Below are 27,531 nucleotides of genomic sequence, written 5' to 3' on the forward strand. Positions count from 1 at the left end.
CCCCCCCCCCCCCCCCGCAAGGCCAATTTTCACCCAAGGGCTTTTATTTGAACAAACTTGGTAGATATCCATAAGAAGATATTTCATGCTAAACATCTAAGCTCTAGCTCATTGGGTTTTTTAAAAGAAGATTTTTAAGTTTTTACTACACACATATAGTTAAAAACAATGACACCCCTGGGGTGGGGCCAGTTTTGACCCCAGGGCTTTTATTTGAACAAACTTTGTAGACATTTACTAGAAGATGTTTCATGCTGAATATCTAAACTCTAGCTATTTGGGTTTTTTCAAAGAAGATTTTTTAAGTTTTTACTATATGCTAAAGGGAAAATCAATGACCCCCCGGGGCGTGGCCAATTTTGACCCCAGGGCTATTATTTGAACAAACTTTGTAGACACTCACTATAAGATGTTTCATGCTTAATATCTAAACTCTAGCTATTTGGGTTTTTTCAAAGAAGATTATTTAAGTTTTTGCTATACACATATAAGGAAAATCAATGACCCCCGGGGCGGGGCCAATTTTGACGCCAGGGCTTTTATTTGAACAAACTTGGTAGACACCCATTAGAAGATGTTTCATGCTGAATATCTTAGCTCTAGCTCTTTGAGTTCTTTCAAAGAAGATTTTGTAAGTTTTTACTATATGCATATAGGGAAAATCAATGACCCCCTGGGACGGGGCCAATTTTGACCCCAGGGCTTTTATTTGAACAAACTTGGTACATACTCATTAGAAGATGTTTCATGCTGAATATCTTAGCTCTAGCTCTTTGGGTTCTTTAAAAGAAGAATTTTTAAGTTTTTACTATATGCATATAGGGAAAATCAATGACCCCCTGGGGCAGACCAATTTTGACCCCAGGGATTTTATTTGAACAAACTTGGTAGACACTCACTAGAAGATGTTTCATGCCAAATATCTAAGCTCTAGCTCTTATGGTTTTTTAAAAGAAGATATTTAAAGTTTTTTTCTTTCAGTTGCCATGGCAACCAGAGTTCTGCATGGAATTAAATTCTTTGAACAATTTTTAAAGGTGACCACCAAAGGAACATTCCTGTGAAGTTTGGATGAAATTGGCTTAGTGGTTTATGAGGAGATGTCATTTAAAGTAAAAGTTTACGGACGGACGACGGAAGGACGAAAAGCGATCACAAAAGCTCACCCTGTCACTTTGTGACAGGTGAGCTAATAAGGGAAATTTAGGGAAATTAAAAAATTACAATAGTTGAATACAAACCATGACGGCTTGCTAGCACAGAAAAGGTGATCATGAAATGTTTTAAGTTGTACACATATTTGATATCAACAATAAAAACACAAGATAACCTATAATTATGTATACTGTTGCCTTACCCAGAATGTTAGTTTTAATATTTCAGTGATGATAAAATCGTAACAAAGCTTTAGCCTGTCTGCATACAGCTAGATCAGTCTGTATATACACACACATTTGCCAGAATCAATACTGCCAAAGCGTAGTTTAACAAGAGCTGTGCGTGAGACAGCATGCTCCACTATTATCCGTCTGTGCTTGACAGTAAGGAAAGGAACATAACTCTGTGAAAAGTTATCTTAAGAGTTATGGGACCTGTGCCAATCATGATAGATAATCACAGAGAACAAGTGTGGGAAATTGTAGTAGTTTTGGAGATACCAACTTGCATGCAAAAACTTTAACCATAGTGGAACACAGACACCAGGGTGAGTACAATAGCTCTCCCTATTATATCCAAATTCAAAGCAGGCCATGTCCATTACACAAAATAAAGCAGGGCAGAATGGTATCATTCATTTCATTAACTGATGATTACTAATGGATGAGAAAAATATAGAAACATGCTTTTACTTACATGCTATGTTAAAAGTTGTTTTGTAATAGTCAAAAGAGTACAAATAAAAATCAAAATTGATTTAACAATACAAGCAAAGGTGACATTGTCAGATAAAAACAGTAAATATAAATTATATCATAAAGAAATTCAGCAGTTTTCAAAATTCAAGTAATGTACTCAATCAATTCATTATTCAAAACTAAAGCACAAAACTAAACAAGTTGTATAAAACTAAACAATGATTGTACACATCTCAATGCTTTTTCTCATAGACTAAATGCATTTTTTTTCATCAATATTTCATAAATGAAAAAGGTATAAATTAAAGAAATATGTGAAGTTATACCTACCCTGACAAGTAAATACCACATATTGTGACCTTAGAGCAGTGACAGGTTTACTCCCTATATAATTTATTAAGAGTTAACCCGTTACTGCACTTAGGTGATGATTTTGCAAAAATTCTAATGAATTATATTGGTTGGTAAAAAAACTTTCAGACTCACTACTTTTTGGTTGTTACTATAAAAGAATAGAGAAACAATATAAAGATTCTACAACCATTTAGCAATTTAGTACTTAATATGCTTATATTGTAGTTGATAATCAAAGTAAAAACAGTAAAATTTAACTAATACTTAAGTCTTGTATCTATTTGGTTGCCTGAGTTTGTTAAGATTAAACCTTTAAAAAAGTTTAAGAATGCCTTACTTGCAATATAAAATGTGACACATATCATTATACAATGAAACACATACTAATTAAACAAAGTAATGCTAAAATTATCTCACCAACAGTGACACTTACTCAATCAGACTTTCATCATGATTTACCTCCCTTGTACTCACTAACACAGGCTAACAAGTCAATTACATTTCGTTATGATTTACCTCCCTTGTACTCACTAATAAAGGCTGATAAGTCAATTATATTTCAATAAGATTTACCTCCCTTGTACTCACTAACACAGGCTGACAAGTCAATTACATTTCGTTATGATTTACCTCCCTTGTACTCACTAATACAGGTTTATAGTCAATTAAATTTCATTACGATTTACCGCCCTTGTACTCCCAAATACAGGCTGACAAATCAATTACATTTCATTACGATTTACTGCCCTTGTACTCCCAAATACAGGCTGACAAATCAATTACATTTAATTAAGATTTCACGCCCTTGTACTCACTAATAAAGGCTGATAAGTCAATAACATTTAGATAAATAGCTGCCAAAAGGATAAACAAAAGTTAAATAAAACAGGTACACAAACATACTAGTATACAGACAGCAACAAAATCAATCCCAGTTCAAAACAATTTCATTGACATAAATTCTGAACCCTAATAGCCTAAATAATGATCTGCTTTTGCAGCCAGTACAGCATTGCGCCAGTCAAAATTTTCCTGTCTAGTGTTACGGGCTCAATTTGATATTCCTGTGATGCAGATACCTAAACAAATGATGGCTTAAAACAAAAACTGGGTCAAGATCTTACTTAAATTAACATTGACAGTGTAACATTGACAGTGTTAAAAAAACATACATTTTAACTAATTTCCCTAAAAAAAACTTAGTACAAACAGGAAAATCATAATACACAAATAATTCATAATGCATTTTGAATCAATATTTCATGTTAAGCATTCATCAACAACAACAATCTTAAAATGTCAAACAGAATAGTCATATGTGCTAACTAAAGTCTAACAATCAATAAAAGATACTACAGTCTATACTAGATTAAGGTTCTTAAACAACTCCTGTTATATGGGGAGGACATAACCAAATGAGTGAGACTAAAAAAAGGATTGGAGCACCACATTAAATAACGTATTCTGGTATATACCGGACAAGGCGCTTGAATGATTAAATGCTATTATCTTGCCAAACAGAATGAACTTTATAATATCTTTATTAACAACTTAAACCATGATTTTTAACAAAGTCAGATCTTTTCCCCACAAGTAACTGCCAACTCCTTTACAATTATTAATGATAATCAGTGATAGAGAAATAATTGCAGGAAATGTAAACCTTCAGAAAAGACATGTTTAAAACATGCAACATACATATGAATCAAATTAAAATCTTACGCTCCTTGAAAAGCAGTTATAACCGCAATTTATTTTTATTTTTTTTTTTTTGGAATGGAAAGAATGTATTTTTTTCTACACTTACTACAAGACATATATATAATGAAACATTTTTTTTTCTTATTTCTTCAGTTCAATAGCCTATAACTTATTTTTTGGTTGGGTTTTACGTCACATCGACACAGTATAGGTCATATGGCAACTTTCCAGCTTATACTTATAGAGGAAGACCTCAGGTGCTCCTCCGTGCATTTTTCAAGGCACAAACAGGCACCTGAGTAGAACCACCATTCGTAAGATAGCTGGATAGCTTTCTAAATGTACAATCCGATGAGGCACGCAAAGCTTGAAACCTATAGCGGCAAAAGGCAAGCGTTTTGAAGTCAACAATCTTCACCACTCGACCACAGGCCCCTATGAATAAATTAAATAAACTATTGTTTTAGGTATTCAATTTAATTTTCCCAATGAATAAATTGAATTGAATACCATAAAAATAGTTTATTATAATCAAGAATAAATTAAATAAGTTACCCAGAAACATAACTTTTTAAACAACAATGGAGAGTTCCAAATAAAAGCATGGTAAATGCCCATCATAATATGACAGGTCAAAGAAAATATTAACTAGTAACAGTTTTGTACAACTAACGGGGCAAAAATTCAACTTTAATAAACAATGTAACATGGTATATAACAACAAACCCTGTCTTAAGAGTAAAATATACAACAATAAATCTAAAACAAGTTCCATAAATCATTAAATTTATGTTACATGTCAGTAACAACCTTAACTCTTAAATAATTACCCTAATTTGATATTGTGAGTCTTAAAATCATTTTAACCAAAATAAAGCACATTTTTTTCAATTCAGGATTTTTGATACTTATGTGATGTATTTATAGACTAGAAAGCTGTCAATCAAGTCAAATTTTCATAAATTAATGTTGGAAGCACCGTTTAACTCTATCATATCCTTTATTTTCAATGATTATTCCAATTATTAACAACACTTTATAAATGCGACATCCATAAATCTATTTGGCACTTGATGCAATTCATGAAAATCACACACACACACAACTTTTTTTTATATGCCCATGAAAGATCTATAATTACGACTAATTCCATTAAAGAATAGAAAAAAGACAATAAAAACTAACTTATATAAAAGGCAAAGCACCATTTTGTTTACCAAGCACAACAGACCATCATTTTTTCATAAATTGATGTCAGTGTAAAAACACAAGATTTTCTCTTACCCTGTATATTCATTCTTAACACTGTATACACAGTACATGTATTTGCATTGATTCCTTTGCAATGCTTTACCATCAGTTAAATAACAATGAAAATATTACACCATTTCTAATATTTACCTTCAATTTTCAACAATAAGTCTGTACTTAATAATTCTCATCAAAAATCTAGTAAAATAGTCTAAACTATTGAATGGATATCTCAAGGGCTTAGTGCAAGACAGTTGTAACTTCTACATTTCATACCAGATACAAAAGTTTCACACTTAGCTCTCGATTTCTTCTTAGCTATTTGGTATCTCTTAATCGTTGATAAATATTTCTCCCTGAAAAATCTTAATATATCCATTTCTGGTATTAAAGTGGTGTATGTTAAACTAAGACTGTCTTAAACTATCACTGTCATATTTTGTCATCGTTTTCCTTTTTTTTTTTTTTTTTTTTTTTTTCATTTTATATCTTAATTCTGTCAAGTTTGCACAGATGTTAGAACTTGCAACAGCAATATTGCTGAGGCAATAAAGCACCCTTCGATCCAACAGCAGGAAAAAAATACTGCGATGCAAGTATACTCTAACTCTGTGTTATCCGGTGCAACTCTAAACATACTCCAACATACTCTCAGTATTTTGTCATGTGCGGTCATGTATAGGGCGAAGTTAAAAATCTTTGACCTCATTCAACAAAAAATGTAATGATTAGTTGAATTGATTCTGCTTCACATAAAATATTAAATTCATCAATGAAATTCAATGCCTGCATATAGGAAACGTTAATTACGCTGATAATACAGAGTCCCATACTACATCATGTTGCACGGTCTAGCAAGATTTTATATCTGAGATTCAATTAAGAGATCATAGCACTGATTGCAAAAAATACAAAATAAAAATCTACCCTATACAAAATGTAAAACATCCTATATTACAAGAAAGATAAACTCAAAATTTAAAAATTATTTGTAGACAAGGCAATGCGCTATTACCCTAACAATCTGATCGTAAAAATTTGTAATTTCAAAACCTTCATTACCACAAATAGTCTGTTACTTCATTTAATAGTACCATTAACACTTATATCATCAATAAATCATAAATATACATGTAGCTTTATGTCTATTAATCTATAAAACAGACATAAAAATTAATCAAATAACTATTACATAGTGTCATGTAGGGTAAATATTGTCATAACAAATCAGATCTCTACTAAAAAGAACTATGCTTTGACTGTAAAATATCGATCATTTATACTAAAATATAATAAATTTTTATGCTATTCAGAACAAAACTCACTGGTCTAAAGTTGTCTCTACAGTTCAGACCTTACTTTATCATATCCCTATGACATTAAGAGACGATTTCAGACTCAATACATTAACAACTCGAGGAAAAAAACACAACAAAATGACCTACTGATCAGCATTAATTTGTCTTTGGTAATGCTTTGGGAATATCTCAAGCCATCAGACATCTTCACCACTTTGTTTAACTTGGGAATCTTGATTCCTTACCACAAATGAAAACCATACTTCATTCCAAAACATAAAACTTCGACTATTGTCAAATCATAGAATTTTTCCTGGTGGCTAAAAACTATGATTGGCCAATTTCCTTATGTTTTATGCTTGACTGTGCTATCCATATTCCTGTCTTCATATTTAAACCTTTCAGCAATGATTTTAAAACATTAAGCCAACAGCATTCTATAAGCTCCACAAACAACAAGTTTTTACAATGATCAAGTATGGTGTCAGATTGTGTATTACTCGAACTGTAAATCTTCTGGCTTCGCAGGGGGGACAACAAGTAACAGCTTCTGAATAAAGTTGTTGAGCCAGTCTGAAAATTAATCAGCATATTATAATAGTTATAAGAACAGGTGGGCAAAGTAAAAGTGAAACTAAATGCAAGCAGTTTTTTCCGTATACATGCAATCTTTTGCAATACCAGGGATTGAAAATTCCATTTGTCCACTCGTATTTACGAGTAGAAATCATGGTAGGACGTGTGCATTATTAAATTCACTGTTGCAATAGAAAGTTAGAATTCTCATTATTAGTTTGTTTACATTAATGATGGAAAACCGGAAAAAAACTTGTATTTTAGGTTATGTATAAATCTTGCATGTTATATAATCTCTGAACGCATTGTTTATTGGATACAGGTGTGACTGGAATGTGGCTGACAACGCTCTAAAAAGTTATTTTTTCTATCCCAGAATACTAAAATGAAATAATCATTGTTTCCATAGAAAAATGTTGCAATATTCATCTTGTTAGAAAGCACAATAAGATTTCAGTTGTTTTTACAAACCTGTAATTTTATACATTTCTTGTCACAATTATCTATTCAAGGGAGGAAACCACACACGTCAAAAAATTTGCACTTTCAACAGTTGCTTCCCTTGCAAAACATTATATTCAAACTACGTGAAGATACTCAAATAAAAACATAATAAACATAATAATTTACCAATCTTATCTTGTATACTCTTTGGCTTATTCTGCCATTTTCCACCTATACAATACAGGACAATACCCCCAGCTACAAGACCTAAGGCGAGGAAACTTTCATGAGGTTTCTGATAGAATGTCAATATCACAATAGCAAAACTGATGAAACACAATACTGCAGGTAATGCTATGGGCACCTGAAACAAATCACAGGTAAATCATGTATAAATAATTATTTCATATATATACCAACACTGTGACAATGTCAGTTACTGCAGAAATGTTTTCAAGTAGAAAACTCATCTTAAATGATCTTACATACAGAATAGATTTACAAATACTTACAAGTATTACTCTTTGAATATTTGAATGCAAGAATATTGATTGAAGCTTTTCTTGATTTGTATCAAGAAATTTCTCACCTCTCCAAAATATTTTACAACAGAGGAAAAACTTTTACATGAATGGCAAAAAGTTAATAAGTACAGAGGAAAAACTTACAAATCATTTAATTTGTTTGTTTATCTGTCTTTCACTGCAATTTTAACACATTTTTGGTCATATGTTGTCAGTCCAGTTAACCGCCTTTTCTGGATAACTAACCAGTAATTACCAATTCCTTCTTAAGAAACCACCTACTTATCCCACATGATTTATGAATCACAGGTAAGAGACAATTGACCATTATACTCCATGTTGTAGATCAATTGTAATAAATTGTGGAAAGGAATTTACATAAGTCACATTTGACTTGTTTTCCAATCCACGAAATATATCAGTGTGTTTATATATGCTTACTGTACATATATATGTTGTAAAAATGGAAATAAAATATTGTTTAAACTAATTGTAATAAAGAAATGTTCCCCTCTCCCAAGGATCAAACAAGTGACCCCTGGATTACAAAGACAAGCTCATCCTATTCAGCTAAGCGGGTGGACACAAACATTCAATGATATAACTTAATATGTACTTTATGAAAAATGAGCAGTAGATTGTCTGGCTGTTTCACCTACCTGGCCACTTCAGACGATTGAAAAACCACAGGAGGCATTTTAGGTGAACGTTGACCGCGAGAGCAAGTGACCACTGAACAGATCAGGCCAATCAGGTCAGGTGGCCACCAAAAAGAGGTGACTGTTAGTACAGGTTTGACTGTACATGATAACTCCTTTTATTAAGTTCCTGAAGTAAGTTTATTTGTAAAATCCAATTAAGAGCTTTTCTGACAAAAAATAATTCCCACTTGTCATTTATTTTATTGAAATTGTTTCCTTTTTTTTTTAAATAAACGTTCAAATTTTTAAATATTGTTTATAAAACATACCTTGATAGGTCGTTCCAAGTTTGGTTCCTTATACCTGAGGTACACTTGACTGGCAAACGTCATCACAAGAATTGAAGCAAAACCAAACCCTTCCATTTCAATCAGATAGAAAATGTCTCCACTGTTTTGGAAAATCAAAGTTAACGCGAGCTGAAATGGAAATAATATATAATTGTTTCATTATTTGAGAAACAGGATAAAGTCTTGAAGTCCAGTTGAGGCTGCTATGTTGTTTTTTTTCACATTAATAAATGAGCTGTGTCATGACAAAACCAACATAGCTGTTCGCTTACAGACCCTATAACAAGTAGAGAAACTGATAGCGAACAGCATGGATCCTGATCACACGGCTCATGACACGGCTCAAATGTAAAAGAATTTTACAAGTCACTTGTTGTATCACATATTCTCTTTGCTTATTTTCATTGGTCAATTGTTATAATGAATAATAAAATAATGACCACTCTAAAATGACTGCAATTTAGATCAAGGGAGGTAAATATTGAAGTGATTTAAATACACTTACTATGATAAGCAATGAAGGCATTGGTGTAAGTCTCTTGTAATTTATCATGGATACAAACTTTGGTAGATGATTATTTCCAGCTCCAATAAAGAACAATCTGAAATACATAAATTATGTTTCACTTTATACATTCTCAACTTCAACTTTTATTTCTAAAAGGTATGGTTGTATATAATTGTGATTGGGCAAACAATATCTTTTTAACTTTAACAAACATAATAGATTAAAAAGTAATATAATAATCGTTTCAAAATGGACATTTTTTTTAATTTCTTCTTAGAATTACTTTTTATTTTTTACTATTTAGAAATTAAATGAAATAGTATATTTTTCCAATTAGAAACAAGTTAATAAGTCGATAAATAGTATTATTTTTTTCCATTGGTAAAAAGTAAGTCACTTTATACATTGTCAATCGTAACTTTATTACTAAAAGGTATGGTTTTATTCTATTATTGATTAAGTAAACAATAAAACAAGCATTTGATAGTATTGCGGGCAATACAGTAGTCCCCTACCGGTCCCTCAAAAAGTTCTTTAATTGTCATACACTCCTGTGTTGCCATTTATAATGAATTTGAGGATGAAGTCTGTATTTGAAAATATCGACCACAAAACATAATAAAATAAGTTTGTCTATATCACAGTAATGTGTTAAGTTTCCATGCTTAGTAAGGAAATTATGTTTATACAACCTTGTCATATTATTACGATGTGGGATTTTAAAGTAAATCCTATAAGGAATGAAGAAGTTGGAGTGAAAATACCAGTTTCTCGAAAAAAATCTAAGTTCAAGGGGGACATAATTCTGGAAATAGTCTTGCTAGAGTATTTAACCTTCTCAAAAATGTCGAGTGTTAATAAGAAACATATATATGAAGTTTGAAGTAGATACATTAGGAAATAAAGAAGTTATTTAAAAAAGACAACATTTTTTCCCCTAAAAAATCTAAGTTCAAGGGAGGTAATACTGATATTTTTTGTGCTAGAGTTATAAACCTTGTCACATATGATGTGGTTGATGACCAGAAACTTATATTTAAAGTTTGAAGTAAACACCTTAAGAAATAAAGAACATATAGTGAAAAAGCTGAAAAATTTAAATCAGAAATCTTGAAATTCAGGCTATTTGTTGCCATAGCAACCAGAATTTTCAACATAAGAAGAAAAGAAAAAGATGTGCATAATCTCCAGACTGCCATCTACTCATATTTCAAGTTTCATAAAAATATTTTCAGTACTTTTTGAGTTTTCACTGGATCCAGTTTATGTGTTAAATTTGCCATATTTTCAGACTATTTGTTGCCATAGCAACCAGAATTTTCAACATAGGAAGAAAAAAAAAAGACGTGCATAATCTCCATACTGCCATCTATATATATATCAAGTTTCATAAAAATATTTTCAGTACTTTTTGCATTATCGCGGGATCCAGTTTTGTGGACGGACGGACTGACGGACGGACAGACAGACGGACAGACGGACGGAGGGTAAACCTAAAGTCCCCTCCGGTTAAACCGGTAGGGGACTAAAAATCATAGATTGAAATGCAATATAATAATCACTTCTTATCTGAAGAAAAATTATTTTTATATTTCTTCTTAAAATCACTTTTCATTTTTCACTATTTAGAAATAATGAAGTAGTATTTTTTTTTTCAATTGGAAACAAGTTAATAAGTCAGTAAATAGTATTTTTTTTCCATTAGAAACAAGTTAGTCAGTATAGTAAAGTACCCTTCATGCTGTTATCAAATTATTACTTCACCAAACTTTCTATAGATTATAAATATAAACATTATACAATATGATGATACAAAACTAATCAGCTTGACTGAGAAACACATTCCTTAATAATTATTTTTATCTCCCTTTTTTTGATTAGATCAGTACTGGTAACTTATGAGGAAAAACCATTTAGACCCTACTCCCCTCCCAGTTCTGTATTGAACAAATGACTCCTGGTTATGTAGGGACACATCTTAACCACTGGGCCACTACTTCCCTCCTGTACATATACATGCATAAATAATATAATGAAAAAATCTTTATTAAAGTTTCATTCACACATAACAACATATAAAATTGTTGTTTGTGAAAGGCCATTCTTCATACTGCAAGGATTTCCAATATACATTGCAGAGTTACCTCTCATCCAATATTATTTAAACATAATCATGATAATTAATTGTCATTTAGTCATCTTTCAACAAAATCAACTCCATTTTGTACTTTATAAATTAAGAAAAAAAAGAAAATTGCTGAGTTTTTAAAACTTTTTGTTCCCAACCTGTTTTTTTGACATTTTTTATTAAAGGGAAAAACCCCCAAAATTAAAAATTTTCAGCTAAAAAATCAAAAGGGGGACAAAAAAATTTAATTAATTGGCACATTCAATAAAATAAATCTTTACCCTTGAAAAGAAGTGGTTTAGCCTTTTGTGCAAAATTAAAAAAAATTAAAGTGGGTAGGCTTGTTATCTTTTAACAAAATAACATCTAATTTAGGTTTTCATACAATAAATTTTCTTAGACCGTCTTTTTTTCCCCCAATTTGTTTATACTTTTTTTTTAAAAATATAAATCAAAATGTATGCTTTATAAATGGCCATTTAGAATAACATAAAAGTTTTGGGGTTTTTTAAATAAATTTAACCTTAACCTGCAATTACAGTTACGCAGAATATCACATGACTTCAGATGACTTCACACAATTGTCAAGATAAAAAGACTTTGATAACCTATCTTTAAATATTTTGCAGAGCTATGCAAACATGTCACATGGCATTTGAATTTTTTTCTCCAAAAAACCTGATTATTAGTATCATAATTACACTGTACATGGTTTATCTATAGTTAATATATCACAGCAACAGTCAACATCTATATTTATGACACACAAAAAACAACAATATTATCTGTTTATTCATTATGATTTACAAGTTTTTAAGTAGAATTATCCATTAATACATATTTATTGTTGCATTGTCTTTGCATTCATTACAATTATTCAAGTATGATGTGCAATCTTTTTAAACAAAAAATTATTTCGCATACAGTTGAGAGTAATTCAACCGCAAAACAGCTACAATTAAGTTTAATTAAGTATTATCTATTTAAAGGAAGCTTCTAGCCTATTTCAACCATTCTTAAGCCAGCTTTTTATAAAGCTTCTAGAAAAACAAATACAATCAAACCTGCAAACAAAGGTCATCCAAACGGGAGACCATACAAGGTCTTTATTGACAAGTGGTCTTTATTTGGAGTTTACTCTATTGTATTTTTATCATTAAAAGTTTGTCAAAGAGTGGTGGGGTGGTCTTTAATCAGAGTTGATTTTTAACACAGGTTTGACTGTACTTGTATTGTATACCGCTACATGGTCGTGATTCTCATGACCCTTGTAGGGTTCAAACCAACAAAACCCTGCATTTACAGACAGATACTTAAACCTGCAGGAGACCTCTCTTCTTACAATTTATGCAAATGCAAGCAAGATTTTCAATCTTGATAAAGAATGACCTAGATTAGAGATCTGTGCCTAACCTTGACATAGATAGAGCTGTTCCATTCATTGTTCCGCTGACAGAAATAGCTATCAAGATAGGCATCACCCACTTTAATGGTCCCAACGTCTGGCTTGCAAATGTCTGTGAAATAACACAAAAGAATTTTAAATAAAATATACACCAGACTTCCAGTGTCAAACATTTTGCAGTCTGACCTCCAAATTTTGTATACATGATCAAATATCCAAACAACCTTAACATTTATACATATCATGTATTGTATATATAAATAAACAAAATGTTTTGGCCGTTTATACATTCATATGACAATAATATTTTGAATAGTTAACGTAACTGTTATTGGTAAAAGGCTGCACTTCTAGCAGTAACATTTCTAGAAAAGTATAACATTTAAGTCGTAGATATATTATATTGACCAAGTGAATTGAAATTCTTGCGTAACAAACTTATCATTTAATTCTACAGAAAGAATTATTTTATTTCTATAATTCTGAATTTATCAGTATTTTATTCATATATATCTTACACTTTGAGACCTAAGTTACTATAAAAACTTGAAGGCTACATGGTAACTTTCAATGTCTTTGTTATAGTTTATACAATTATATTTAAGCTTGAGGACTGTGAAACTATTTCTTGCTAATTTTATCTTTCATTTCTTAATCAGTTTCCTGATGTTTGTTTATTTTTACTTCATTTTATTTATGCCAATTACAATACATTTTTAGTCACATCTGGCAATCTTTGCACATAGCTTGCTTTTCTGGATAACTAACCAGTAAACTAACCAGTGATTACCAATTCCTGGAACTAGCCAGTACCAATGTGAGGGACATTATTCCTTACATCTGTAGTCACGTCTTCATAAATAATAAGACAATAAGACAATTAAAGACTTACGACAGCTACAGCGGGTGACGAGAGCATCTGTAAGGGTGATAGAACACCAAGGTACGCCACGTTAGCCAGCAGGTATACGATAATTACCAAGGTCATCGATATGAATATAGCAAGTGGCAAATTTCTGGAAACGTAAAAAAAATAACATTATAATTATAACAAATTACTTTACTGCAACACTGTTAAAACATAAGTTCATAATTTCTTCTTAAAATCATAATGACTAATACAGAAATAAGCTTGTCCCACTTCCCATTTGGAACTTCCAGGTGCAGATCCAGGAATTTTTACCAGAGGGGGTCATGAAATGTCTACAAAGGCTAATACACATTCCAGAGGGATTTGGCATTTTACTCGATTCTAGTTGTGGTAACGACTAAGATTTTTGTGTGTGTGATTTTCATTAAATTTTGCTTAATTTTCGCTAAAGAACCCATTCTCAGTTGGGTTTAAAATAATAGCCAAATCCCCGGGGAAGGGGGCCGTCATCCATCATAGTCGTAATTTCCAGAAGTCAAGTGGATCTTTTTTATTGCTGTATACATGCCAATAGACTATTATTATCACTAAACATTTTTTTATTTTCATTAGAAACTATTTATCTATTCCCATATATTTTCTATGACTTAATGTAAGACAGCATATCCCATATTTAACATCTGCAGGTTAATTATCTTATTATTTAATTTATCATATCAGATAATATAAATTCTTTCTTTATTAGTCCTATATATGTGGCATGTGACATAAAATACACATTAACAGTGCTGATAAATTAATTAAAAGGAAACATAACCTATCTCAACAGATTATAAATACAAGTTGTCCCCGAAGAAATAAACTGCACTACTTGAACTAAGTCAAGAAATTATTTTCTTTAACTTGTGTTTTATAAAATGAAAGAAAGTTGGGTTTTTTAGTTACTTTGTCTTTTTTTTTTTCATGGTTCATAAATAAACCCAAAACATGCTTTAAATGAGCTATTTATTACAAAAAAGTTTGAATAAGGTAATTAAAATGCATATCATGATGTTTATCATTAATATTATTTTTTCATGTGTAAAAATTCCATCGTAAAATCTCATTCAAGTTTTTTTTCAAATGTCCCCATAATGTAAGATATAAAATGAAGAATGAGCACTTTCAAACAAGTATATGTCGAAATGGATACATTATTACATATTTCTATGATACAATCTCACAATGTTAAAAGGGAAAATGTCATGTGAATTTTACAAGTAAATTGTCAAATAATTTTCAATACTATTATATGCAAGATATCAGGTGGGAAAGGACAATAACTATGTCAAATCAGACCAGACAGTTTTAGCTTAGATTACATTTTATGTATCTGGTTCCTCTGACAATCAATACTTTTGTAACCACTGGTCACAAATTTTTCAGGAAACATCAAGGTAAAACAAAACAGAACATTTCCATAAACTATAGGCGCAGTTTGACAAGACTCTATACTGTGGAAGGACCAACTTTCATAATTTCATCAAGATAAAGTAAAAGTGGACAATGAACCTTATTTGTTCTCAACAACTGAAACTGTACAACTTTATTCATGATATTCAGCAAGTAAGTTTTAAGAAATATGTGTACAAACGATATCTTTATTCAATATAGGTAATAGGAACCTACCTGACAGGATTGACAAGTTCATCAACAAGGAAATTCAGGTAACTCCTACAAGTCAAATAAAGCAAATCAAATAACTTCACTAAACAAACATTAAATAATTGAATAAAATACCAAATATACAAATATAAAAACCTTTTTACTGCATATTTGCATAAAGCATAATACATTTTTATTAAATGCTTATAACAAATATAAAGAAGATAAAAACTTAAAGCTACTATTCTAAACCTGATGTTGGCGAACCAATTAATTAAGAACAAAGCCTTGTACTAATAAAAGATGTCATTTCAGTCATGATGTGAAACTAAAAATATACATGTACAGGAATCTATTTGGGAGTAGCCACACAAGAAGAGGCACTTGAATGAATAAACTAACTGGGTAACTTCCTCACATGAAACTATCCAAAGTTCCTGTCAGAACTAATAATAATATACACAGAGGCTACAAGTAATAGAAAGAGCATTGAAACACAAGGCTATCTGATTTGTATGAGGGGGCATAGCCCTTAAATCTAAATCAGATTACCTAGTGTTTTGATGTTTATTCTCTTTTGTATAATTTGCAAAAATAAAAACATGTTCCAATATTGTTACAATATTGTTATATTAATACCCCAAAACAGTAACCAATGAACGAGCATCAGAAAACAAATGACTTTTCCACTGTTACCTCTTTCCCTGGGTAACTAATACCTGCAGTCCAGTTAACGCACTATGCATGTATTGGTATACGATTTACGGTAACTCTGACATGTTTTCAATAGTAAAGTCTCCAAACTATGACACAACTATCAAAACATCATATATGTGTATGTTATAGTAATATTACCATCCGCTGTATGCCCAGAAACCTGAGTAGAAAGCCAAGGCTATAGCACCAGCACTGGTATCACTGTCTTCAAAACTGTTCTGAAAACTTTCAGTCTCACCTAGAATAAATCAAACACACCTACAATAAATCAAACTACAATATCAAGTACACCTAGAATAAATTTCTAATTTTCTAAACCAAATTTGACCAAAAATGTGCTTGTCAGAATTTCCCAAAATATTAAAGGCTAGGACCTTTTTCAATTTCTGGGAAAGAGCCCTCAGGTTAAAGACACTACAACAGTTTGCTAGGATATACCGGTATACAGAGGAAAGAAACAACAGAAATTGTTGTATTTCATATGACAGTCATACAAAGAAAATGGAATGAAAGTGGAGAAATATACTTTGGTAAAATGAATGCCCAGATTTTCATTTAACATACATTGCAATTTGAGAGTTCTATTCCAGGCTGACAGGGTTAAATAACACTCATATAATCAAAATTATATAACAGATATTAAATTATACATGCTAACATATTGCATTTAATTACCTGAAGCGTTATTAAAAATTTTTTTATCAAAACTAGGAGATAGAACATTAAACTGTTGTAAAATGTTACACACAATTGCCCATATGAGAATACATTCTGTGGTTTAGATATATTTTCAACAAAATCAAGCTATTCTAATTTGGGAATTGGGCGTTACTTCTGCCCCTTGTTCCAGATGAAAATACCGTAAATAGCACATGTGTTGCTTACCTTTGCCAATGAAATAAAACCCAATCACAATGATGCTAGCCAGGGCAACCAGTTTACTGATGGTGATCACAACTTGAACTCGTGTAGCCCATTTCACATTGACACAGTTTACAGCAATCAATAATGCTGAAATAAACAATCGGTTATATTACCATACCTATAAGTAGTATTTTGCTATAATCATAAATGATTTATTATAATTTTGATGCATGCATTATACATGTTAACAATGTATAACATGACACTTTTACAGAACACTATGCACTATTTATAGCAAAGAAAAATAACATTATCTTTTACCACTAACCAGGCATCAAAAAATATTTTCAAAGTCATCGCTCTGCAGGACAAATAGCTTTTAAATCCAATGTTCAAGCAACATTTTTCATGAAGGCATCGATGATAATAGGTTTCAAGTGAAAATACACAGGTATGGCCAAATAATAGATAAATTCATAACAAATTTAGCCATTTCTATTCAGTTGGTTGCTAAACACATTTTTTAAAAACTCTTATAAGTGAAACCCTTTCTTTTATAATGGACTATTCCGAAGTCATAGCCGGGAGAGTTCATTTAGCAAAGTTATGGTTACATGTAATTTCAAACAGTAAATGCAGGGAATCAGGTTTATTCAATATAATCACAAACCATTTAAACTTACAAGGTATTGTAATCTGTATTTGGAACAAACTCAAGGCTTTTCAACTTAACCATGTTATCTCCACAGGGAATTTCTTTCAGACAATTGTTCTATGTACATGACTTAAATGTTTTCAAACATAAAGAAATGGGTCAAAGTTATTGACTTTAGTTTCAATGAACTTCCTTTGACCGATCTTGACATAATAAATCTATAAAAATAACTTACACTTGATTATAATAAAGTTTTTAGAGAAATATAACCCTAATTTGTATAGTAGTATCCAACCAGATTTGTGTTAATTCTTATATACATGTCAGCAAAAAAAATTGTTTTAATGGGTACAAATAAAGTAATTTGACCTGACTTAGGCACTTACTATATACACTGAAATCTTTGTCAAAATAAACAGAAATTTCTCCTACCCTTAAGTTACCAGATAGAATTATAGTGATATCAAAAGTAAAATAGTAAATTCAGTCATTTTCATATTTAAAACACCACAAGTTTCACCTAAATTTGAATATTTATTCATATCTTAAGCTAGAAATACTTTTTTCTTAAGTTTCATTTTCTAAAGTTTTATTTCATAAACATCTAGAGGAATGCCGCTTTAATCTGAACTTTAAAACTACGGTAACATTTAACATGCATGTCATTCTGCAAAAACATTATGCAGTTTGTTGTATTCTTCAAATTAAATAAAATTGCCTCACAAAAATGATAATGAATGAAGATAGACTGTTTAAGGAAATGCAGTTAAAATGTTTTTGCCTTGATTGTTAGTCTGTTTACATTTCACAAATTTTAACACACTTTTGGTTATATCTTCGCAGTCGGTCCACCTAACCAACTCTCTTGGATAACTAACCAGTAATTACCATTTACCAACTACTAATCTCACATAATTTCTGAATCAGAGAGATATATGAATATTACATTGAATATCCATGATCAATTGTCACAAAGTAATTTGCATAACAATAGGATCAAACCTGCAACCTTCCTACTGAGCAAAGCAGGGAAAACTGTTTTAAAAGCACAACTGTCAATGGACTAAATGTTAAAGTTACTGCAGTATTGCTTTCACCCATGATATAAGAGCTTACTGAATGAAGAGCATCAAAGAAATTTACTGTTAACCCCCACTAAGTATCTATATTTTTGTACGGACGGACAGACAGAAGGACAAAGCGGCGACTATATGCTCAGTGCCTCACACTTCGGGGAGCATAAAAATCTATGATGTCAACAAATAAAGGTGCTATGAATAACTATAAGTAATAAATAAAAACTTATTTACTGTATTTACATACACATATTTCATTGCATTAGAAACAATTTCTGGGTCATTAATTACAAGCACATGTCCACCCCTGTTATGTTAATCCATTATCACACTTGGTTTAAGATTTAAGTGTCAAATTCCATACTGTGACCATATGTATGGTCAGTGGGTGGTAACTTAAGTTCAGCAGGGTACATCTGATTACAGGACCACACACAGATATCCTATAGAATTGAACACATTCTTATGGAGCATTCTTATGGACAGTTAAATCCCTAACTAGATGCTTATCAAAGTCCTGATAAAAAAATGATCATAGCTTTAGATCACTATCTGGGGTTCATACTCTCAGTGCCAGAAAGGGCTGATGGACCCTCATTAAGCCTAGACTACACAGATCACTATCTATAACAAAGTGGTGTCTAAGTAAATTCAAGGCAATAGTTAAACTTAGTTTGATTTCCTTTCATTCTTTGAAAACCTTTAACAGCAAAGTTATATGTTGTTAACAGTTAATGCTGCAAGGGTCTAACCTATGGAACAGGTGTTTAATATACATCATTTATGTGCAATACAGCTATATAATATAAACAGTATTGCATAATATAGGAACATAATTATTATGTGATGTAATACAACATTATTTTCATGTTTTTGATTGATGAAAAATGTCAAATAACTTTGCTCTACTTAATTCACTCCTGACAAAGTAAATCTATTACATGCCAGACACTGTAGCTACTTGTGGAAATTAATGTTGTGTTGTTTTTTTTTATAAAATGTGATATCTCATATTAATGTGAGCAGTCATGTAAATAAAATGGCATTATTTATGCATTTTCATAGATGAACTGTCAAGCTAAACACAATATTTGTTACAAGATATATCAGTACAACTTAGGGCCCATCTACACCTATCCAAGTCTTGAATGCAAGTATCATATTCTCTTGTATTGCATAGTGTAGACACCCTACTTGAATGAGTTTTAAAGAGAAATTATGTGACATCCAAGAAGATAATTCCTTGCAACATGTTCTATTTTTCTACAAGTTTTTGCCAGTCAAGACACTGATAACACCGGTTTGACACAAAACATGTGCCCGGAAGGTGTGATAGTGTTGTTTTTTCATTATTTTCTGACTTTATTTGTTACTGATTCAGTGTTCATGATCTGTAAATTTTAGTAAATGTATACAATGTCTTGGTCAGAGGAACAGATCAAAACATAGGAGAGCAAAAAAAAAAAAAAAAAAAATCAGTTTTTCAAGTAGTCAAAATGGATTTTAAATGATCTTGTTCATTTAGTGAATAACTTTCATCAAATAAAGAATTTGCATCAATTTATCAGCTCAAAAAATATTTTTCTCACATTTTCCATTATTTTAAAAGAATGTACACATTTCAATTTCATTTACTCCATTGTTTTTAGCTAATTGCATCATTTTCCCGCTTTTTTTATTCACATATTTTACAGAAACATGATAGTATTGCAAAGACAAAGGTATAAATCCTGGGCAATCTTAATTAGACATTTCAGTAAAAATTGTGCCTGATTAAATATTGAAAGGACCATTTATTTATCTTATCTAAATGTGACATGTAAGAAACTTGAATAGGTGTAGACGGGGCCTTATTTCATAGCAGTGCCATAAAAGAATACAAAGTAGTTAAGTACAAAAACATCTATATTTATTACCAGGCGTTATTTCTAATGTGGCACTGCGAGAGAAAAGATATCCTTTTCTGCAAGGTTTATAAAAAATATATATAATAAAATAAATCAGTCATTCAAACAAACCAAAAATAAAACACAAGCTAAAACATTGATTATTATCTTGATTTTTCCCCGTCTTTTCGAGATTAGGATTATAACATTATAATCTGCAACAAAGTTTAGACATAAAATATTTGTTCTGAAATCCTTCCCCACTGATCTGAATAATAAATATTCTAACGTTATTCTTATAATAGATAGAATAGGTACTGATCTTAACTAATAAGTCAAGTTTTTTTTTTCTGTTCTTGTTTATAAACAATAGCTATAACCTGGTCACATGTAACGGTATAGTATAGTCGTACCTAACGTATAAATAGCCTAAAAATCTGGCAGGTATGAATGAAATGAAGACAAAACTTGTCAGCAATTACGAGGCATGTTTCTTTTACCGAGATTTACACGGTGAAGACCTAGATTCAGGACAAGGTTGTTTAGGTTATTCTTTGTTTACAAAACCAACTCTAATACGATTTCAAAATACTGCAGCAAATATTATTTCTGCTGAACATTTTTTTATAAAACAAAAAGATATCTATATTTCTGGCCACATCTGGAACTGGTTCAAAAAGCAGGTGTCAGACAATATTAAGCATACTGTGTCAAATCATGGGAGAAACATATCTTATATACATTGTAGAATAATAATAGTCAAAACGAAGTGTGACCTTCACATGATTCCATCTGGAAATAACTAAATTTTTATTGTATAAACATATGTACCCTTCTATAATGTGGTAAACAATGTTAAACTTGAAAAGAATATAATTATAGTGAAAGTATGGGTTTTTTTTCCTGCCAATTTATTTGTACAATGTACTTTGCAGTCAACTTAATATTTTATTGATAATTCAGTGTTTACTTTCCTTGTGTAAATATGGTTTCATTTCAGGGCTTTTTTTCCTTCTATAGCAGGGGCCGTTATAGGGCTGCTTCCCCAAAGAAAAATTCTTTAAAATCATGCAGTTTTCCCCCAAAAAGTGAATTTACATCAAGTTTTTTCTTCCCCTGATGCAAATATACCGAGTATTATTTTCCCCAAAATTAAGGGAGGGGCTGCTTCCCCAACCTGTGTAAAAAAAAGCTCTGCTGATTTATTTTATATGGAAAATACAACACTGAAATTTTTTTTTTCAAATTAGATGTACAGTTTGTATGCAAGTTTTTTTAGCTTTTAATTAGTGGTGACTTTTGTTGATCAAGATGTGAATACAAATAAATGAAACATAATGCTGCATGCATTTGATTGAGAGATATGTGTACATATACTCTAACATATTTAACTGATAGAAATTGAAGTGTTTATCCTAAATGTGCCATGTAAAATGTACTAACTAGAGTTTAATGTGGCCTACATGATTGTACTTCAATTTTTGAACCCAAAACATTGGAAAAATTACATGACAAATATCACTAACTTATTAAGTGTTCTTTTTTAATAAACACATGATAAAGAAACACCCAATGATCTACAGATATCATATGTAATGGAAAAGTAAGCAGAATGAACGAATGAAAGAATGAATAAAGATATGTAATGGAAAAGTAAACAGAATAAATGAATGAATGAATGAATTTATGGTACAAATAATGTTAGATGCAAGGTTCATGACCTTTCAATATTGTAAAATAATGTATTTCTAATTTCATAGCAAATGATGAAATAACCTGTGCTGGTATTTAATAAAATATAGCCACTCAATTATCGGAAATAATTTTGAGACAAAATGAATACTTACTAGTGATTAATGCAGCTAGAAGTCTCTGTGGTGTCTCTGGGATGTCACAGTCAGGGTATATTGGTTTCAGCAGATATACCGCAAACATCAAGCCCATAGCCGCTATACCCACGGGGCAAATGAGGAGAAAGTCAATCCATAGACACACAAACGATGCCATATCTCCAAATGCTCTACGTATGTACACATATTCTCCGCCTGACTGCGGTATCGATGTTCCGAGTTCGGCGTAACACACTGCTCCGAGAGCATTATATATGCCGCACACAATCCACAGCACAAAAGACATGCCAACCGATCTGACGTTCTGTAGGATACCGACCGGCGATACAAAGATTCCGGAGCCTATAATTATACCCACAATAATGGCAACACCTTGAAACAAGCTTATTTGCTTCTTCATCTTAACACACTTGCTATCATCCATCAGGTCTTCTGGCCTCACCTCAGTAATTTCAGCTTTCTCTGCTCTCTTGCACAGACCCATGATTGTTTTGTTTTCAGGCTATAGAGTACCAAATGAAGCTGGAATAAAAACATTTAATGAAAATTACACATGTCAGACTAAAATAAAGATCAGCATCTGATGACTGATATTTAAAAATTGTGAGTTTGGGGTGAGGGTGGGTGGGGGTCATTCCTACACCTTATTATGAGCCCTAGACTTGTAGCATCCAAATTTTATTTTTTGTTGAAGTATGACCATTTCTTGTCAAAATATTAAATTAAGACTTTTACTTTTTATGTTCTAAAATTTCATGTTATTTTTTCCTCTCAAACTTTTGTACCAATTTTCAAACTCAAAACCCTTAAAATCACTTAAAACTGACATGAATCTCCTATTAAATTCTATTAAAGCCCCAGAGAGGCTTATGTACAGAACTGGAACAAGAGGAAGAAGAAACGTATATTTATATACATATAGATTTTTTTTTTTAATCTGATAAAAGGAATGGCATAACATAGCAAAGCAATGCAGAATTCAGTACTAGTACATACAGGTCAAACAAGACTTGTCTTAAGTGCAAGTTCTACATTTGATCATCTCTGGGTCAAATGTAGCATTCATTGCAGGTCAATGCCCTACAAAGGGAAATGACCTATATGAATTAGTATGATAAATTTCCATCAATTTTCTATGACTACCAAACTGTGCATGATAAAAACTGCCTAAGGTTATCAGTTTTACTTTGACAGCTAAAATTAACTGACAATAAGATCTTATAATAATTTATCATGCCAATTTTTCACACTGCAGTACATGCCAAAATGAAGTCTAAATATTTGTGACCTGAATCTGACCTACAGTAGTCAAACTTTAAAAATATTGCTTAAAAACAGTATTCTTACTAGTACATACAATTAATACTATAGAAAAATTTTGGTTCTGTTATTTTAAGTAAGATATACTTTAATCTTTTCCTAAAATGCATACCACTTCAAATCCAGTTTGATGATCATAGTTTTTTAATTTTATTTCAAATGTTTTAATTGACACATAGTGACATACAAGACTTACAAGTAAGCTTTAAACTTTTGCTTCCGCACCAACTTTCTGGCACATTTTTTTCTTTTGCTGAAATCAGCTGTTGAGCACTTAGTAATGTTTACCTCTTAACCTTCTAACAACAACATATTCTAAACATGTGACCAGTGCAGACCAAGATCAGTCAGCACATCTATGATCAATGCTACATTGTATAGATCTGATCAGTCTGCCCAATATGGGTGCAAGTTAAAAATATTAGACAATATTTTTACTTAACTTAGTATACAGCATGTTGTATGTAACTATGTTGGTATAATTGTGTTGACTTGAAAAAGGCGACATATAGGGGTTACTTTTGTCGGTGCCATCGATGTTGGCGTCGTTGTCGGCGTCCCCTTCAGCTTGTTCGGAGCATTGCTCAGTCACTATAAGTCTGATTGACTCCAAACTTGGTATGCATGCTTCTATCAATGACTCAAAGTGCAGATCGTTACTCTGAACTTCTTAATTTTTGAGTTATTGCCTTTGTTGATTTTAAGTTTTCATATTTGTCTGGGCCATTTCTCCTAAACTATAAAAGCTATGGAAATGAAACTTCAAAGGATGATAGATCTCAATGAGATGAAATGCAGTGCACAAAAACTGTACTCCATGATTTTTGAGTTATTGCCCTTGGTTAATTTTGTTACTTTATTTTTGTCCCGGCCATTTTACCTAAACTATAAAAGTTTGTTTGTTTGTTTCATTTTACGCCTTTTCCCAACAGTATTTCAGTCATATAGGCAGGTAGTTTCCTAACCATCGTTCCTGGAGAGTTACACCAGTACTAGACAACCTTCCTCCGCGCTAAACTACCAAAGCATCTCCTGGGGATCGAACCCACGACAGAGAGGTAACTGGATTAGAAGTCATTGACTCTAACCCCTCTACCACGGAGGTGGTAAACTATAAAAGCTAGGGACTTTAGTCTTGAAGCTTCATAGGATGATAGATCTCATTGAGAAGACGTGCAGTGCACAAGAACCGTTACTCTGTACTTCATGATTTTAGAGTTATTGCCCTGTGTTTATTATAATACTTTATTTTTGTCTGGGCCGATTCTCCTACACTTTTAAAGCTATTGACTTGAAACTTCATAGGATGATAGATCATTGAGAAGAAGTGCAGTGCACAGGAACTTGTTCTCTGCACTTCTGACTTCATGATTTTTGAGTTATTGCCCTGTGTTAATTTTCGTACTTAATAGGCTTGTCCATAGCATGATCACAATAAGTTTGATTGACTCTAAATTTGGTATTTAAGCTCTTTTTATTGACCTAACAGACTTCCCGAAAGTTGAAAAAAACTGTCAGACATTCGGTCTGACAAACCATGAAAATCTGTCGGACCGAAACGAAATCTGTCGGACCAAATAAAATTGATCAAAATCAAAGAATAACGTGTGTTTGCATTTCAAAGACACTTTTTGTTTTTAATTTTTTCGCCGTAAAAATCGGCACATTCCTAGCAGCGCATTTTCATCTCCTCCCTATCATACACCAACGATTCATTGTCTTACTTCTAATTTTCATTAAATTTTGTCTCAGGTCCTTCTTTTTATCCTTTTACAATTGTTCTGCGCGTTCCTCTGACGTAGATTTTTTATTTTTCCAAGGTTTGGCACCTTTACCGACGCCATTTTGTATACATGCGGCTTGGATAAAAGCCGGACAGTCGGACCGATCCGGAATAAAAATTCGTCGGACCTGATCAAAATTTATCGGACATGTCCGTCGGACCGACGTATTTCGGGAAGTCTGACCTAAGTGCAGTGCTCGAGAATCCATAACCGTGAGAGTCCTCAATTTGATCTGTCAGTGTAAAACTTTTCCATAGTATTTTTAATTTTGACTCCTGATGTAACATTGTTACAATCAGTTCAAATGCCACTTAAGTTCAGGGTACATGTACATTGTAAGAGCGGTGTTTATAAACAACCTATATTAAAAAGAAAATGCCTAAATGACAGCTACGCAGTTCTAAAGGTGACACATCCCACCCGCAGGCTTTTTTTACAGGAGAGTTCAGAATTAAATGTTCACTAATTGTTAAACAAAAATTTCGGGCACATTTAAGACTTTCAAAAATTTGTAACACATCTAGCAGACCCCGGAAGATAAACAATTTCAGTACACTTGCTTATTGAGAGGCTGCAGCCCCACATCCCAGCCTTTTTACTTGTTTATCATGTTTATTCAAAACTCTTACTGTAACAAAATTGAAAATAACAATTATAAACAGCATAGTAACCAAACAAAAAAGCTTGCACACTTATTTAATTTGGCGGTGGGGGCTTATGCTAAACTAGATTCTGTTCTTCGTGAAAAATCGTACATTCTGGCACCAAGTTCCATGTCAGGTCCATACTAGTGAACCAGCCTTATACCAGGTGATGATGCAACAACAAATTTCTAAAGCTACACACCTACAGCTAAACAGAGAGACAGCATTTAACACCACAATTGGTATTAAAAAAATAATTTTAAAATTAGCCGAGGTTTTCACTGATATAATTATTAAGAGAGAAATTTAAAAAATATAAGTGGAACTTACTTTTTCAGAGATAATATTCCCGCTCCGACTGTACACGCCGTCGTATGTTTTGGTAGAGTAACTTGTGATAGCGTATTTTCTACACGCCGTAACAATGAGTATCTACCTATGCTATACCCAGCGCGGGAAAATTCTAAATATTTTCTATCATTTTGTAACCATTTCCACAGATATCCATGTCTATTAAACTCCATGCCATTTCAAGGACAAAATACAAGTAAATATCTCATCAAAATACAAATGTGATAAATAAGATAGGCCCTAACCAGTGGCGTAGCTACTATTAGGCCATGTAGGCACGGGCCTACAAGTTGGTCAAGAAATTAACATAATTTTTCAAAAGTCCCAAAAATACCATAAAACAGGCGAGAATGGAGTAGGTAGTGAGTTCAAGCCGTATAGTCAAATCAAGTCTGTGCGCATGATTTACCACCCTCAAAAAAGTATGCATCTAATCAAATTCATAGTTTAAAATTATTGTTTTGATAATTTTCCTTGAACATACTTTGGAACGTGCATTTTGTTCTTTTTAATCTGAACTTGTTTTTGACTTCCGGGGGCTAAGCCCCCAGACCCCCTTTTATGTGCCTACAAGTTGAAAAAAGCTGGCTACGCCCCTGCTAACCGTGTACTACTGTATGAAGCCCCAACTTGACCAACGAAATATGTCAAAGCGTATTTATAAGGGTTGATATTTTTTAAAATTGAGATTGCTGCTTAAATTTAAAGGCATACAGTATGCATGTCATTTAATTTCTTTATTATTTCACTTTTTTAAATTTTTAATAGATTTACTAAATTTTACAACTCTATCAGCGGTACAATTACAGAGTCTGCCCTTTTACACGTAAAAA

General features: G+C 31.9%; 1 protein-coding gene across 2 annotated transcripts; it reads right to left on the reverse strand.

Annotated features, from left to right (window-relative positions):
- On the reverse strand, positions 1 to 26,801 carry LOC132759371 (large neutral amino acids transporter small subunit 1-like). 2 transcript variants are annotated; one of them, XR_009629701.1, is made up of 12 exons: positions 26,678 to 26,801; positions 22,597 to 23,121; positions 17,154 to 17,279; positions 16,407 to 16,506; positions 15,576 to 15,620; positions 13,929 to 14,052; positions 13,045 to 13,148; positions 9,501 to 9,597; positions 8,975 to 9,124; positions 7,667 to 7,844; positions 554 to 7,033; positions 1 to 222 (listed from the first exon to the last, which is right to left on the reverse strand). XR_009629701.1 is itself a non-coding variant. In XM_060751136.1 (11 exons), the coding sequence occupies exons 2-11, from the start codon at positions 23,081 to 23,083 to the stop codon at positions 6,957 to 6,959; spliced, it is 1,488 nt and encodes a 495-aa protein (XP_060607119.1). In that variant the 5' UTR covers positions 23,084 to 23,121; positions 26,678 to 26,801; the 3' UTR covers positions 1 to 6,956. The 2 variants fall into 2 exon arrangements, 1 of the variants encoding a protein (XP_060607119.1); XM_060751136.1 differs by having other exon boundaries at positions 1 to 7,033.
- Positions 26,802 to 27,531: the final 730 nt, after the last annotated feature.

Source organism: Ruditapes philippinarum, unplaced genomic scaffold (assembly GCF_026571515.1).
Source record: "Ruditapes philippinarum isolate M1 unplaced genomic scaffold, ASM2657151v2 ctg374_1_1_1_1, whole genome shotgun sequence".
Classification (NCBI taxonomy): Eukaryota; Metazoa; Mollusca; class Bivalvia; order Venerida; family Veneridae; genus Ruditapes; species Ruditapes philippinarum.

What these genes read in the sequence shown, in the direction of transcription:
- LOC132759371 (XM_060751136.1), bottom strand. Translation starts at nt 23,083, where the DNA reads ATGGGTCTGTGCAAGAGAGCAGAGAAAGCTGAAATTACTGAGGTGAGG. An exon ending in CGTCACCCGCTGTAGCTGTC is followed by an intron (nt 13,149 to 13,928) that starts GTAAGTCTTTAA and finishes GTTATTTCACAG; the next exon opens with ACATTTGCAAGCCAGACGTT. An exon ending in ACAGCTCTATCTATGTCAAG is followed by an intron (nt 9,598 to 13,044) that starts GTTAGGCACAGA and finishes TATGTATTTCAG; the next exon opens with ATTGTTCTTTATTGGAGCTG.